Consider the following 17,067-nt stretch of genomic DNA (forward strand, 5'->3'; position numbering starts at 1 on the left):
TGGATACTGAAATTTTAATTTTATATCATTTTCACGTGTCTCAAAATATTATCCTTTTGATCTTTTTCAACCATATACAAACATAATAAATTAATTAATTAAATAAATAAAACAAAATAATAAAATAAAAATAAAAACCTAAAAGCTATTCTTAGCTGACAGGCCATATAACAAGAGGCCTCAAACTTGATTCGGCCTGTGGACGGACAGTCGTCTCCCAGCCTCCACGTCAGAGCCACCAAGGCTGGAGCAGCTGTTGGCTCATCTAACCCATGTCGTCGTTCCTTAGTGGAAACTGAGGCCCAGAGAGGTGTGATGTCTCCCAGGGTCTCACAGCCAATTCCACTAGAAAGGGAGGGAAGCATTAGCTCTCCGGAAAAGCTCCCTGAGGCCTTAAAGGAGTGACATTCACCATGGAAAGTAACATGGGCAGTCTCCCTCCATTCTCAATGCCTTCCCTCTTTTTTTTAACATGTATTTATTTATTTGAGAGAGAGAGAGCATGCACACACGTGTGGTGGGGATGGAGGGGCAGAGGGAGAGGGAGAGAGAAACTCAAGCAGAGTCTATGTTAAGCGCAGAGCCTGACTCGGGGCTTGATCTCACCACCCTGAGATCATGATCTGAGCCAAAACCAAGAGTCAGACACAACCTACCGCACCACCCAGGAGCTCCTCCCTCTTTTTTAAAAAATGTATTTCTCTCCTATTTTTTTTCTTTAGTATGCTCTTTATTCTTTTTAGTACCACTCTCATTTTCATTTTCCTGTGACTCTTTTTATTTTGCCCTACACCTTAACCAGATATATCTCAAAATGAAATACATCTTGGAATTAAAACATTTATGGGGTACCTGGCTGGCTCAGTCTATGGAGTATGCAACCCTTGATCTTCAGGTTGTAAATTCAAGTCCCACACTGGGTGTAGAGATTACGTAAAAAAATAAAAATCTTTTAAAATAAAAGGATTAAGACATATACATGTACGTAATGATGTTTCACTTACTTTCTTTTTATTTTTTTTTCTTACTTTCTTTTTAAATTTCATTTGGTAGTTTAAAAAACAGATTCCAAATTAAAGCAACTTTTTACAAAGAATTCTTCTTCTGACTTTTTCATCACTTTTTTTTTCAGAGAAATGTATGGCTTTCTGTTATATGCTCATTCAAGACTTGAAACCTTAATGTTTCTCAGAAACTCTCCCGTGATGATTTTTTATGAAGATTGGTCTATCAACTATTTTGTTCTTACACACTTCCTCAAAAAGACATGGTTTTATACTTCTGTGAAGAGGAAGTGGCATTCTTAAAAGTAATTCTCAGTTCTTTTTGACAACTTAAATCAAGAATGATTGCAAACTCTTCAGAATTCAACACACATGTATTCTCCTAGATCCATCTAAACATAAAATTCAAATAAATAAATAAATAAATAAATAAACATAAAATTCTTCAGCTGAACAAAACAAGTCAATTCATTCAATAAAGCCAAAATGAAAGAAAAATGTACTTCCTAAAGTTGTAGGAACCAAAATGCTACAATGCAAATCTAAGTGTGGAGATTTCACACAAAATTAAAACCAACAGAAACACCTTCTACCAATGCTGTTTAAGTTAGAGATTTAAGAACAAGTGGGGTAAGGCGCCTGGGTGGCTCAGCTGTTGGGTGTCTGCCTTCGGGTCAGGTCGTGGTTCCAGGGTGGTGCTGCCCGAGTCCCACATCAGGCTCCCTGCAAGGAACCTGCTTCTCCTGCCTGTGTCTCTGCCTCTCTCTCTGTATTTCATGAATAAATACATAAAATCCTTAAAGGAAAAAAAAAAAAAAAAGACCAGATAAATGGTTATAAATTTAAAACAAAAAAATAATTAAAATCATATTCTCATAGAATTGAAATTGACCCTAGAGAACATTTTAATTTGACAAATGAAGAATCAACCAGAAATTCAAGAACTATTTATTGAATTCACATAGGCCACTTACTGTACAAAGACTTTTCCCACTTGATTGTCACAACTTCCCCATGAAGCAAGTATTATTATAACCACTTTTAAATCAAGGAAAGTTTTGTCATAGTTGTGCCTGAGACACCTAGTCAGGAGTAGAGATGTGCCTATAGTCTAGATCTTCAGACAGCAACTTTGGTATTCCCTTCACTATGCCACTCCCATGTAATTTTTTGGAAACTGTTCAGTGAGATGTCACATTTTAAAATATAGTATATAGAGTAGTTAGAGTACCCTAGGACCTGGATACTCTTTTGCTAAAGAGCAGAGCTCCTCAAAATAAGATTGTTTCTTCTGGCTGCTAAGAAAAGTAGCATGAGCTACTAAATGCTACACTTATTTTATGGGACCCAAGACTTCATTATACGGAGGTTCCAAAGATCAAAAACCCTGGTCAACTGGCTTCTGAATTACACATAACAAGACCATTTACTCAAGTTGCAACTGGCCATTTCTCAAGCCTACAATCTATTCTTAAATCTGGGCTCCATTAAGAAGAACATGGAAGGGGAGCACCCGGGGGACGAAGTAGACTAAGCGTCCCACTCTTGGCTTTGGCTCAGGTCACGATCTCAGGGTGGGGAGATCGAGCCCCATCCATGTAGGGCTCTGCGCTCAGCACGCTCAGCACAGAGTCTGCTTGGCATTCTCTCTCCTCCGTCTGCCTCTGCCCCTCACATCTGAGCTCACACTCGAGCTCTCACACTCTCATGCTCTATACATGATTTTTTTTTAAAAAAAGAAAAGGATATGGAAGGATTTTCGCACTTGCAGAAATAAAGATATCTCTGCTTGCCTAAAAGCAACACTGAGATCCTTGAGGGCAACAGCCAAGTCCTACTTCCCCTTCAGGTAAGAAAAGAGGTGTGACAACAAGGGTCATTAAAATTGAGACCTGTGATTGCCTGATGTCTTTTAAAACCTCCCAGTTGAGGGGCGCCTGGGTGGCTCAGTGGGTTAAGCCTCAGACTTCTGATTTCGGCTTCAGATCATAATCTCAGGGTTGTAGGATTGGTCCTGTATGGGGCTCCGTGCTCGGTGAGGAATGTGCTCCTCTCCCTACCTCTCTCTCCTTGCCCCTCCCCCCGCTCGCACACAGCACGCTCTTTCTCTCTCTCTCTCTCTAAAATAAATAAAAATAAATCTTAAAAACATATATAAGTAAATAAAACTACCCAGTTTAAATAGAATCATGGTTTAAAAGCAATGTAACATCGGGGCACCCGGGTGGCTCAGTTGGTTAAACATCTGTCTTCAGCTCAGGTCATGATCTCAGGGTCCTGGGATCGAGCCTGGAGTCGGGGCTCCCCACTCAGAGGGAGCCTGCTTCTCCCTCTCCCTCCGCCCCTTCCCCTGCTTGTGCTCCCTCCCTCTCTCTCTCTCAAATAAAAAATAAATAAGATCATTTTTAACAAATTAATATAACATCATGATAAGCACCAGGTGATGTACGAACTGTTAAATCACTATATTGTACACCCGAAACTAATACAACACCGTACGCTCACTGGAATTTAAAAAAGAAAACTACAACAAAGTGACTTGGGGCAACTCTAAATTCCCCTGGAAATACCTTACAACTGAAATAACTGTACAAAGATTGCCAAATGTAGGTCTTCCTAAAGGCCCCCAACTTGTGATTTTCAGGTAGAGACTCGAATATCCACCTCGAATTACCAGGGCCACTGAAAGTGAGTCAATAGATGCGTGAGCTTCACAACCAACTCAGGGCTATTTGCCTCTTTCTGGAGGCCACAAAACTAGCAGAATTGTATGCTTTTCTGACAATCAAAGAGGATCCTAACAACTCTACTGAAGGTGTTCTATCAGGGTGACAGTAGAGAGCTTAGAAGGGACACAAAGGCACTGGGGGTTATTCTGTATGTTAGTAAATTGAACACCAATAAAAAATAAATTAAAAAAAAAAAGAAGGGAAAAAAAAAAAAAAAGAAGGGGCACAAAGGGAGGAGGAAGAAGTAAACTGAAAGGAAAATAAAAAAGCTTCCAAAAAGAGTGAGTCACTAAAATATTCGGGTGCCCTGGGCAAACGCGAAGGTTTTATGGTTTTGTTTTCTTGTTTTGTAAGATAAAGACTTTCTTTTTCAACCTACCCACAGTACCATATTCATACTTTAAGGCATCAGATACCCAGGCAACATCCAAATTGCCCCAACTGTCTCACAGAAACGTGTTTAAGTTTGTTTGAATCAGAATCCAAATCCATTCGCTGCAATTAGTTTGCACTAGAATTAGGGTCTTAATTCTCATTGATCTATTTCCCCTCCCCCTCCCTCTTTTTATCTCGCAGTTGATTTTTATTAGTTTGGGAGGTAGAACTTACTGATCGACCAGGGGCAGAGAACACCCATCACGCGCCCTCCCTACTGCCCATCACCCAGCTACCCTACCCTCCAGCCACCCTCCGTCTGTTTTCTAGAGCTCAGCATCTCTTCTGGTTTGCCTCCCTCTCAATTTTCACCTTATTTTATTTTTCCTTCCCTTCTCCTATGTCATCGGTTTTGTTTCTTAAATTTCACATGAGTGAAATCATCTGATATTTGTCTTTCTCTGCCTGACTTATTTGTCTTAGCATAATATCCTCTAGTTCCATCTACGTCATTGTAAATGGCAAGGTTTCATTCTTTTGAAGGCTGAGAAATATTCCTGTGTGTGTGTGTGTGTGTGTGTGTGTGTGTGTGTGTGTGTGTGTGTACACCATGTCTTCTTTATCCATTCATCTGTCGCTGGACATCTCGGGTCTTTCCATATTTTGGCTATTGTTGACATTGCTGCTATAAACATTGGGGTCTATGAGCCCCTTCGAATCACAATGTTTGTATCCTTTGGATAAATACCTAGTAGTGCAACTCACAATTGATTTTTTAAAGAAATGAAATCACTTTTTTCCTGTGTATTCCCATAGTCTGGATTTTTTAAAGTGATTTTTAATAAAAATTTATAAGGTTGAAAACAGATCTTCTCCAGACCTACTACATTAATCTGTCAGTGTCGTGCACCATGAAGACCATTCATCCAGCCTCTTTCAATGAAGTTTAATATTCCAGGATACATATTTATCCACAAAATGTTGCCAGAACAAGAATATGTACAATATTCAAGTAGACGGTATGGTAGAGACATAAGGACCCATAAAGTAACACCTCCTCTTATGCTTCAATACTCCTTAGAACAAGATGGGATACAAACTCATTTTTTAAAGCTCATGCCTATCCAACACATGGAAACAATGAGTCTTGGCCAGACACAATTTATGTCTCCAGGAGAGGACATGCAGTACCTATCAGAGAAACTCAAGGAAAAATGATTTGTAAATACACAAATACCTCTCCTACCAAGTATACATGTTGAATATTTCTTTCCTTTCGTCTTCTGCTTTCCTAGAATGAACCCTCTGCTTCCGTAAATTCCGTCTTCAGGTTACCCGACAGGCACATCACTCACCTAGAATGCCTTCCATCCTCTTCTACTGTCTAAATCACTCCCTTCCTCTAGGATCACTGGACCCCCTCCAGCTCCCTGATGCCTTTCTTAGTAACTATTCCCATTTCTGGACTTCTGTACCCCCAGAATGTCATTTGTCCAGTCAGACTGTCCTATCTCACACAGTGGAAAAGCTGAGGTCATAGTACTATATGAACATAGGTGCATATACCTGGTTTGACAGGTTTTTCATATGCCACGTGCATTCAGTAAACATCTGCTTAGGGCCTTCCATCCACAAGGCATGCGATACCATCTCTAACAACACCATGAGCTCCATGAAGAAGGGAGCCTCTTGTGATACTACGCCTGTCTCAAGAGGCCAGAAGCACAAGAGCTAAGTATGGGCACCTGGGAGACAAGCTTGCCCAGATGTGAACCTCAGAGTCATGTGACCCTAAAGAGACCACTTAATCTCTCAATTCTCATTTTCCTCATCTGTCAAGTGGAATGATGACAGTCACTCCTTCATAGAGAAGTTGTCCAGATTAAACACCATAAAGCATGATTATTGTCTTACATCCTCCTTTACAATTGGCTCTCTGGTTTCTAACCAGAAATTTTATTATACTTGTTCTTATCCATTGTGGAAAGAGGGGAGCACAGGACTCCACCAGAGTCACTGCCTTGGAGATGAAGTTTACTAAACAGATGCTGATTGCTTGAATACATAAAAGATACTCCACTTTGCAATGGGTCTCAGCATCCTTCCCCATAATATTTAGGGTCCACATCTCCCTTTTCCTAGTGTCACCCTGATACCTCCCCTATAAAGAAATGGAACCCACTGAGGACCAACTACAGTGCTAACCCACCCCCGCCACCAAAAGTTCAATTTAAAAAGATGAGATATGTAATCAGAAAAGAAGACAATATGTGATCTTTTATCTTTTGATGGGGCAGAAAGATTACTCCAAATTTTGTTTGAATGGAAATCCAATATCCCAGTGTACAGATGGAAGCTCTGTTTATGAAAGTTTTCTTATAGAAGTATTTTTAAGATCTTTTGTTTGTTTGAGCACCTGAGTAAAAACATTTGAACATGTAGATATATACATACACACTCATCCATATTTATATCATTCACTAACCAACCTTTATTGGGCATTTACTATGTGCCTTATACCTTTCTAAGTGCTGAAGTTAACAGCAGTGAATGAACCAAGCTAACAAAACAACAGAAACCTCTGCCCTGTTATTTGTATCTCTTCTACACATAAGTTTTTGTTTTTATAAAAAAATAAAATATATGGTATGAGGGATAGATACTATGGAAAGAAATAAAGAAAGGGGACAAGAAATATGGCACAGGCGGTTGATACAGCATGGTCAGGAAAGGACTCGCTGAGAAGGTAACATGTGAGTAAAGATCTGAAAGGGATGAGGAGGAGCATGGGGACTTCTGGGGAAGACCTTCACAGGCAGCAGGAACATCAAGGGGTCTCAGGTAGGTGACTGGCGTGTTCACTGGATGGTGAGGAGGCCAGTGCTGGTGCCAAGCAGCCAGAGAGAGAAAGGAGAAGACACGGCTGGACAGGTGAGTGGAGGGGGGTGTGGTGAGCCACACTATGACTTCAGCTTCTCCTCTGTGAGATAGGACGGTCCGACTGGACAAATGACATGATCTGAGCATCAGTGTTCCATCACTCTGAAGGCTGTGCTGTGAGCAGAGTATCAAGGCTGGATGAGCAAGTCCAGTCAGAAGGTTGCTGCAATAGTCCAAGTGGTGGTTTGGCCAGGTGGTCAAAAGTGGGAAGATGAACTGAGTGGATTTTTATAGTATTGGAGTATAAACACATATTTAGAATACACCCCAAAAATGAACATTTTAAAGGGTTTTAAATGAAATATGAATGCTGATATTTTCTTTCCCAAACTCAACAAGCCATCTTGCTCAGCTCTGGGGTAGAGGTACCCCTGGGTTTTGGCACCCCATGCTTTAGCAATAATGGGTTGATTGATTTGCCCCAATTTACCTGAATTTCTACCTGGCTTTCTATCCTGACACTTCCTCTGTGCTCACTTCCCATCTTTCTCTTCATCTTGCCTATCTTAGATAGCAAAACAAGCTTCTTCTACAGACTGAGTATATCTACACACACACACAGGCTGTTGATTGCATGTGAGGATTCCCTCCTTGAGAAAGTCTGTGGTCACTGTGTCAACTGTACCCCATCTCTGGGTCCAACGGTTGGGAAACAGACTTTGTTAGACCCAGATGTTATTATGGAGCTCACTAAAATAGGATTATGGGGGGAACCCAGGCCATTTGCTAAAGCAGCATCTCTGAGGAAGGCTAAAGTGGGCACCAGCTCAGCACAGCTCACAACAGACAAACATGGAGTCTGCAAGAAGCACGAGGGAATTCTCACAGGGCCACACAGAGAGCAGCCACAAGGTTGTGTGTTCCTCGCCGAAACCAAGCTTCTGGAGATGCTGGATGACATTCTTGGGGAAAGGACCCCTGACGTTTAGGCAGACATGGGGTGTGTTTCTCAGACCTGGTCAAGTCTAGCTGCCACCACCACCCTGGGAGGCTGGAGGGGGAAAGGTGGAGGAGAGAACAAAAGTTCATGAGAGACAGATACTTTTCAAACCAGACTCCATGAATTGAGATGAGATATGTGGGGCATTCCCTTAGACTGTTAGAACTTGAAAGAACATAGGGGATTTTCCAACCATCCACTCCTATTTTACAGACAAAGAAACTAAGGCCAGGACTTGCCCAAAGTCCTACAACTATTAGAAAAAGAACCATCATGAGTAGAATTCCGTCTTCTGATTCCCATCTAGTATTATTTTGAAAATAAACAAAAGCAATTTAACATTTAAACCTTTTTTTCTTTTTAACGCTGAAACCTTTGAGACAGATTGGAACTGTGAGGAAATTTTGTATGTCTAGGCCTCAGATGTTCTTACAAATCCCTCTAGTTTTACCAAGAGCTCTGGATACTCCCCTGGCACAGAATGGTCTCCTGCTCTTAAGGATATCTTAGAAAGTTCCACTGGGATGTTTATGACTCACAGGGTGGGAGTGAGGGAATTACAGACACATGAAGACCAAGAAATACAAGCAAGCATCGGCTTAGCAAAGCCTGAAAAAGTCCAAAGATGGACTATATACTTCCTATTTGCTTGGCCCAAGTAATAGAGTACTGAGTAAGTTTTCAGCTTCAAAAGGAAAGACAGATAAAAAGATTCTTAAAAATTATGAGTATCATGAAGAAAAACTCAACTCGTGATCATTAATTTCAACCTCGTGGGCTACCAAGTTTTTTACAGACTGGAACGCTGATGAGAGAAAATACCCACTCTCTCAACCTCTGAAGTCGAGCAGAAGCCAAAGATGATGTTGGTAAAAGGGTGCTAAAGGAATAATCAATAAAGCTGAGTCTTTATAAAATAAATAACCTTGCATTAGCTATCAAATGGGGGGAAGGGGTGGCCACAGGGCAGGAATCAGTTTGTAAATCTTGACATCTGTTAAAACCTTCTGGAATCTGAATTTAACTGCTTGACTTTGTTACCTAGGAAATTAAATTGGAGTTCCTCTGCAAATACGCCCTCCACGGCCACATCTGTGAAGAAGACTACAGTACGAACTGTAAACAGAGAGACTGAGTCACACAGGGAGCAGAATGGGAGGAGCCACGGCACCCGAAAGGCATCCAGTCCAACCTCTTCTCTTTACAAAGAACCACCTGAGGCCCCCAGAGCCTAATGTGACCTGCCAGGGGCTGGCTAATGCACCACATATGCCACCTCTCCTTACCTTATGCCCAAACAAACATTGATCACTGATCATTACATTTCCCCTCATCCTCAGCTGTAAGAGCCAGAATGCTCCTGCCACCCCCTCAACCAAGCGGTCAGAACTGATGTATGAAATGAAAACCATTTTCCGACTCTGCACTTGCATAAGGTGATAAAGCAATCTTTGTAATAACTGCTCCAGTGCAAGCCTGACTCAAAAGAGAGTGACTAGCCTACTAATCACTGTCAGGCCTGGGGTGAGCAGACACAGAGTCTGTGTAGCGTGACCGTGCGTCCAGGTTTACCTGGGACACACCTGGTTCACACCTATTTTCTCAGCTTAATATTCAATAGGACCCCCATCAATTTCCAAGTTGTCCCAGAATGAATAAAAGGATATGGTCACCCGAATTCTTTGTAACTCCTAATCATCTACAAATATTTATAAATGTTTGTTTTTTGAGTACACGACATGTCAGGAAAAAAAACAATGAATCCATCACCAATAACCTTCCCATACAAAGGGGCTTTCAAATCATACTAAATCCAAATAATCTTTAAAAGGGCCTCAAGGATCACTACTGTCACCAATCTCTTACATACTGAGCTTCTTTTTATTTTTTATTTTTTTTTGTACTGAGCTTCAATATGGAATCTCCTGTGAGGAAAACAAAAAGGAAAGCCATAGGGGCCACCTAGCTGGCTAAATTAGTAGAGCATAGGACTCTTGATCTCAGGGTGGTGAGTTCAAAGAGCTTATTAAAAAAAAAAAAAAGAAGAAAGAAAGAAAGAAAGAAAAAAGGAAAGAAAAAGGAGAGCCATAGCTTACCAAGTTTGAAAACCACAGGATTATATCTCTCCAGCTCCTCCCTATTTTTTAAATTATTTCATGTTATACTTCATACTGAATATAATTTATATTATGTTGTTGAAACAGAAATCTTTTTAAAGAATGTTTCAGTCCTGCTTCTGGAACAAACAATTGTGTTTTTTGGAGTTTATATTTGCTCCCTATGTAGAGGAAAAGAGGAAGTAAAAGTTGAAACCTTAAAAGAAAAAAAAAGGCATGTGCTGCTGGGTTTACACTAGAGCAGTCAGTCATTTATTTAAGAGACACATAAATTCAGTTTATTTGGAAAAGTCACTGGTCTAAACAGCACAGTTGTTAGGTTTGTGGTCAAGAGAAAGCTACTGATATCATCGTGTGGAAAGTTTAAAAATTTTACCTGGCTACTCAGAAGACTAGAAGTTTCTGTATCAAGATGTCAGGAGTAGTTCTGAGTACAGAGACTGCAGATGGTTTCCACTGTTTGTTTTTGCGCATCTAGCTTACTGATTTTTCTACAACGATCATAGTTTATTTGTTAATGACCAAGGACCAAGAAAAAAAATCCCCAAGCTCCCAATCAACAGGTCTTTCAGCATGTTGGGGAGGTGGAGAAGCAAACAGGATAAGCCGGGCCCAAGTATGGCAGGAGCAGAGGCCTCAGAACAGCTCCTAACTCAGACAGGCCTGGGTCTGACCCCAAGAGCGAGGAGGAGTGTGGGGGTGCAGCTCACCCAGTGGCTTCCTGGTAATTAAGAGCAAGCACCCATGGGTCCTACAACTGCACTGACCTTTCAACTATTAAAAGTATAGCCTTGTGGTTAGAGCCCCACCTGTGCGATCAGACTGCCAGGGTAGGACCTGGCGCTCGCTCAGTGGGTGTATGACCTTGAACAAGTCAATTAGCCCCTTTATTCCTGTTTTCTCATCTATAAAATAGGAATCACACTGCCACCTACCTCCTAGTGTGGCTGTGAGGATTAAAAGAGATGATTTACCGTAAGGGCCCAACATTCAAGATCACAATAAATGTAAGCCAGTATGAGGTCTCTGCCAGGAAACACCAGCCCTCAAGTGCACTCCCCAAATCACGTGACTGGATCCCAAAACACTAAAGAAGGGTCCAAAGAATAAAGCCTTTCTTTTCCCATCTTTGCTGAAGGCAGGACCACAGCATCGTGTTTGCTATAAACCCAGAAGGATGAGGGCAGCCCTATAAAACACACAACATGTCCCCAAGGCCCCACACTGCGAGCTAGAAATCCTGCTTTCAAAGTTACAGAATTTCTAGTTTCTTGCCACTGCCACAGCTGCCAGCCACTGCCTTTGGCAAGGAGATGGGTGACTCAAGTGTGAGCGAGGACTTGGCAAGGGGACACCTAGCCAGAAGGCCTCCAGGCAGGAAGCTCCAAAAGGGCCACCTGCTGAAATGGTTTGTCTATAGGCAGCCCTTGAGATAGAGGTGACATTCTGCTGTCACTAGCAAATTCAGATAAGAATAGTGAACATCTCAAAGGTCCAAAAGAACTTATCATTTGGGCTTCTTAACTCTGAAGAGCTTTATGGGAGGGCGGGGAGGGCAGGCTGCAGATAGGACCAGACACTAAAAATCACCGGAGTACCTTAACCAGACATAACGAGCAGCCGCCAAAAGTTCAATAGCAAACCAAATTACAAAGAGTTTCATGGCTATCTTACACTAAATCTACATTTGTATGAAACAGAACTTCCTTTCCCAAACTTTAAAGTCACCTCTCTTTATCAAAGATATAAAGAAACCTCCTAATGTCCAACCAAGAGGAAGTAATTACATTATTTTTTAAGGTTTTATTTATTTATTCATGAGAGACAGAGAGAGAGAGAACACAGGCAGAGGGAGAAGCAGGCTCCATGCAGGGAGCCGGACGTGGGACTCGATCCTGGGTCTCCAGGATCACACCCTGGGCCGAAGGCGGCACTAAACCGCTGAGCCACCCAGGCTGCCCAATAATTACATTATTATATTAATTACACAGGCCAGTGTGTTCTATGCTGCACAGAGTGACCAACTCATCGTGGTTTGCCTAGAATTTTCCAAGCTTTAGTACCAAAAGTACCACATCCTGGGAAACCCCTCAGTTCTAGGCAAACCAAGATGATTGGTCCCCATAACACTGCAAGAAAAATGATGTTGTGCTGTCTGAAGAGGAAAAACAGAAGAGCACGGTTACAAATGCAGAAGTGCTAAATGCTAAGTTTGTTTGTAGCAACAGCTCCCAGTTCCTTCTCGTAGTGAAAAAAAAAAAAAAGAGAGAGAGAGAGAGAGAATAAGTAATTTAAAAAAAACAAAAAAACAAAAAAACACTGGAAACAACACTTGCCTCTCCCTTTTTTAAAACTATCCCAAAACAGAGTTCAGAAGAGACGTCTCCTCCTCGCCCATGACTGAGGTGCCCATGCAGGACTGAGTGTGGACCTGGTGGCCGCCAGCAGCCCAGCCAGTCCCTGCACCCAGCAGCAGCAGCAGGACAGGAAATGTCATCTTCTTACATGCTTTCCTCTAGGCACATATAAAAACAAAGCAAGATGGTTTGTGATTCAGGTTATCAACAAGAAGAATGTGTCTGGGAGATCAGGATAGCAAGCTCAAAATCCAAGAGCCATGGTGAAAACCAAGAATCACTTCACAAACGGGCACTTGGGTGACTCAGTGGTTGAGCATTGCCTTGGGCTCAGGTCATGATCCTGGGGTCCTGGGATCCAGTCCCGCATCAGGATCCCCGCAGGGAGCCTGCTTCTCCTTCTGCTTATGTCTCTGCCTCTCTCTCTCTCTGTCCCTTGTGAATAAATAAATAAAATCTTCAAGAAAAAAAAAAAAAAAGGTGAGGGAGGAACTGAGAAGTGATTGTTTCACCAGCCGCTGAATGGAAAGTCAGGCACTCTTCTACAAACTCCACGGCAGGAGCAAGACTCCAGGCAGGCCGGCCCCTGCCCACAACGACGAGTAGAACTCTTGGAGTAGGAATTTAAGCAAAGGATTTTTAAGCCTCTGGTGAGGTTAAGCATCAGTACCTAAGAATTTAGTTTCAAACTGAAAGGTAACACCATATAAGGCAAAAAAGACCACACACTTCCTGGACCTAAAGACACACAGAAACCTCCGTTGCTCACGACTCCACCCAGCCCAGACCACCTCCTCATCTCGCCTCCATCTGGCCTTGTCCCAAGATAGGGTGGCAAGTCTCAGGTGCTCCTGAACCCTTAGAACTCCTTAGATCCCTTTTATGCATCTGGAGATGAAGCCAAATGCAGGTTATATGACTCTTCATCTCCATGGCGATACTAGTTTCTTTGGAGAAGGGAGGAGATGTATTAGGAAACATTTTAAAAGACAAACCTCTTTGAAAGTCCTACTCTGATAAGTCCCAAAGAATAACTTTTCTTCCTAAGACCAAGAAATAAACTTTCTCCTAGGGTTGATCATGATTTAGGAGAGGACGCCTTCTTCTAATCCTTTCAACACGTCAAATGAGAAGACAGAGGTGTCTAACTCTCGCAAAAAGCACAGAAGTCTGGAAGGCAGGAGGCAGGCGCTAGTTCCAGCAATGCAGGCCAGTAGCTGCGGTCCTTGGGGACTGCATGCTTCCCTCATTCAGATCTCAGGTTCCCCATTTAAAAAAATAAAGGATTTGAGCTGAGATCATCCTCAGCATCTCTTCCTCCTCTAAAACTCTATGTGAAATTCTGTTGTGCGTGTGATTATAAAAAATAATGCCCCTTAGATCCATGTTTTGTACTTCGAAGATTTAGGAATTAAGAGACAAGTATAGTAACTTGGACCAGCAAGGACGACATGACCAGGGCCGCTTCAAACTGGAAGATTAAAAACACACACACACAAATGTCTAACAGTTGTCAAAGTATGTGACCAAAAAAGGTGGAGGGAATCCTTCTATCAACTTGCAAACACTTTTAAATGCTCTGGAACCAATGGCAACAAGTAGATGCCTCACAATTACCAGCTGTTCCTCCTGCTAAATTTAAGGGTAAGATGAATGTCAATTCAGTGATCTCTCCCCCACGGAAAGGGGGGTGGGGGGAGGCCTGTAAGTATTTAGGGCAAACAAAGCAAAATTTTGAATCTGAAAGACGTGAGAGCCCATCCTTCCGGTGACCGACCGCCTCTAGCTTGCGGGTGTTCTAACTGGGGACAGCGAGGCAGCAAGTGCAACCGGCTGGAGACGCAGGAGGTTTCGCACCACGGAGCAGCCCCTCTGCGGGGCGCCGAGGTCCAGCCTGCCTCCGGGCCCACCTGCACCCCCAAACAGTGCTCGTTTCACGACCCTCGAGTAAATGGCAGGAGGGGGGCGAGGGGAAGCCGCCCGGTCCCTTTCCTTCGCGGAAGGAGCTGCAGAGTTTTGTCACGCAGCTCGGCGGGCGCCTCTGAGTGCCGCCGCCCTCGGGGCAGCAAAGGCTGCAAAGGTGGGGCGTCCCCGTCGCCCAGACCCGCCGCGAGGACGCTCGGGGCTCCGCAGCTCCCCTGGGCGGGCGCCGGCCGGGACGGCAGCGGACAGACCCTCGGCGGGCGGGGACGGCGGGCGGGCCCGGGGCGCGCGACTGGAGCTCCCGGGGCACCTCGGCCGCCGCGCACACGCAGCCTCCGCGCCGCGGCGGGGGAGGTCGGGCCGTCCCGGGGAACCGACGCCCCAGACAGCCCGACCCCGGGGGCCGCGGGCCCGGCCGGCCTCCGCCGTGGCTCGGGGAAGGGTCCCCGGCTGCGAGCCGTCCGCCCGCTCCCGCCGCCGCCCTCCTTCCGGGCGGCCCCGGGGAGCCCCTCGAGCCTCCCCTCCCCCTGCCCGGCCGGGGCCCGCGCACACCGGCTTGCACCCGCGCGCACCCGCAGCCCCGCTTGCATCCGTGCGCCCGCGCACCCATGCACCCGCTTGCACCCGCACCCCCGCTTGCACCCGCTTGCACCCGTGCACTCGCACAGCCGCGCGCACCCGCTTGCACCCGTGCACTCGCCCACCTGCGCGCACCCGCGCGCGCACCCGCTTGCACCCGCGCACCCGCGCGCCCGCACCCCGGCGGCGCCCCGGCCCCGGCCCCGGCCCCAGCGCTCGGGCGCGCCGCGGGCACCGGGCGGAGCGCGCAGCTCCGACGGCCCAGGGCGGGGACGGCGCCGCAGAGCCTCAGCCCCCCGCCTGGGGCGCAGCGGGCGGCCGCGCACAGCCCTCCCCGCCGCGCCGAGCCCGCAGCCCGCGCCGCGCCCCCGAGCCCGCCGTCCCCGCCGCCGCCCCTACCTGGTCGGCGAGTTTGAGCACTGCCATTCTTCCGCCGCTCGGCGCGCGCGCATGCAGGTCCCCGGCCCGCAGATGTCACGCCGGGCGCCGGGGAAGCGGAAGGGACCGCCGGGGGAAGGGGGGGAATCTGGCTCCCGAATTTGACAGCCCTCCCCCTGCTCCTCCCCCGCCGCCGCCTCCTCCCGCCGAGAGGCCGACCCGGGCCGCCGGGCTCTGCAGCCGAGCCCGCCCGCCCGTCTACAGGAAGTGCCGGCTGCTGCCAGCCCGGCCGCCACTGACATCACCGCCGCCGCCTGCTCGGCCGCGCCGCCCGGGCCGACGCTGCCTCCTGCCGCCCGCAGCCCGGCCTCGCAGCCCGCGGCCCCCCGCGCCCCGCGCCCCGCGCCCCCCGCCCCGCGCCCCGGAGAGCCGGCCCCCCCGCCCCGCGGCCGCACGGGGGCGCGCGGTTAGAGACGCCCCGCGCCCCCGCCCGCGCCCCGGCCCGCGCCCCCGCCCGCGCCCCGGCCCGCGCCCCCGCCCCGCGCCCCGCGCGCACACACACACGCGCGCGCGCACACACACACGCACACGCACGGACACTACCTGATGAGCCGCCCTTGCAGACGCAGGCCTCGCGGTGGCACTCCCAGGCCGCCAACTCCAACCGCAGGGACTCGGTCAACCGCACTTCTCCCTAATCCGGGGCCACATCCCACCCGGGGCAGGGATTGTAGCTCGGGGGCTTTTCTTTGTTCAGTGCGGGGAGGCCTTGGACACGTAGTAAGTCTTTAGCGAGTGTTGGTCAATCACTTAGGAGGGGGGCGGGGGGGCCGGGGCTGCAGCCCTTCCACCCTGTTCTCCAGCTACCTGCCAGCTAGACACAAACCCATCGTGAAGTTCAAACACTGGGTTCTGAGTTGGAGAGATGGAGGTGGAGCGGACTTCTTAGAGAAGACAAGGAGCCCTCAGTTAGATTGTCCTAAATTAATGGGGCTTTTGAGCATCGTCACCAGTCCTGGCTCATTCATTTCTACAAAATCCAGCTACCATGCTCTTCCACAAATAGAAGATTTCAGCCATCAAACAGCACGGGCTACAGATACAGGGGTAATATGCACAAATCCGAGTAAGTGTTGATACTTCTGGAATTTGAAGCGAACGCTTATTTAAGAACTGAGCGCCTGCTTTGTACAGACACCAGCTAGGCACAGTATGAAAGGCCGGGAGCATAAACAGGGACGATTCCTAGCCTCAGTGGGTGTCCTGCATAAACCACAGGGTCACAACTAAAGAATGTAATCACAGACTGATAAGTAATGGGGGGGGGGGTGCTTCTGAAGGAATCCATGGCAAAGGAATCAGGCCCAAACAGGTTGGTGATGGCAGACATCCCTGGGAAAGTAACAAGAGTTGAGATTCTGGAGGAGGAAGAGTTAACTTTAAGTAGGCAAGTGGGCGAGGTACTGCTCCCAGGTAGCCCCATATGCCCCTGGCAGGCCACAAGGCAAAGCTGCCTTGAATAGTAAATCAGAGCTAGAGGTCTGGGTTGACACCAGATACTGCCTTTCATTCATTCACAAACCAAATGTGGACTCTTGCTCCCTACTTTCAGAGCCTCTTCAAAGATTCCACGTGGGAAAGGGAGAATGGAGTGGTAGCATTTGCTTAGCATCCTCCTCTTTATTACCCAACCATGGAATTGTGACTCAGATCATACAGACAAGG

At 46.4% G+C, this 17,067-nt stretch overlaps 1 protein-coding gene across 12 annotated transcripts in view; it reads right to left on the minus strand.

The window, feature by feature from the left end:
* The window catches only part of ANKRD44 (ankyrin repeat domain 44), a 365,215-nt gene extending 349,628 nt beyond the window's left edge, over window positions 1-15,587 (minus strand). For 5 of the 12 annotated variants that reach the window (XR_005385154.1, XR_005385155.1, XR_005385153.1 and 2 more), the window contains exon 1: window positions 15,364-15,584. Coding sequence is in view for 8 of the 12 variants with exons in the window: in XM_038585243.1 (XP_038441171.1) it covers window positions 15,364-15,390 (27 nt within the window). In the remaining 4 variants the exon portion in view is untranslated. Of the gene's footprint in view, window positions 1-15,363 lie in introns of all 12 variants that reach the window. The other 7 variants (XR_005385152.1, XM_038585241.1, XM_038585240.1 and 4 more) reach the window with 3 other exon arrangements.
* Window positions 15,588-17,067: the final 1,480 nt, after the last annotated feature.

Source organism: Canis lupus, chromosome 37 (assembly GCF_011100685.1).
Source record: "Canis lupus familiaris isolate Mischka breed German Shepherd chromosome 37, alternate assembly UU_Cfam_GSD_1.0, whole genome shotgun sequence".
In the NCBI taxonomy this organism is placed as follows: Eukaryota; Metazoa; Chordata; class Mammalia; order Carnivora; family Canidae; genus Canis; species Canis lupus.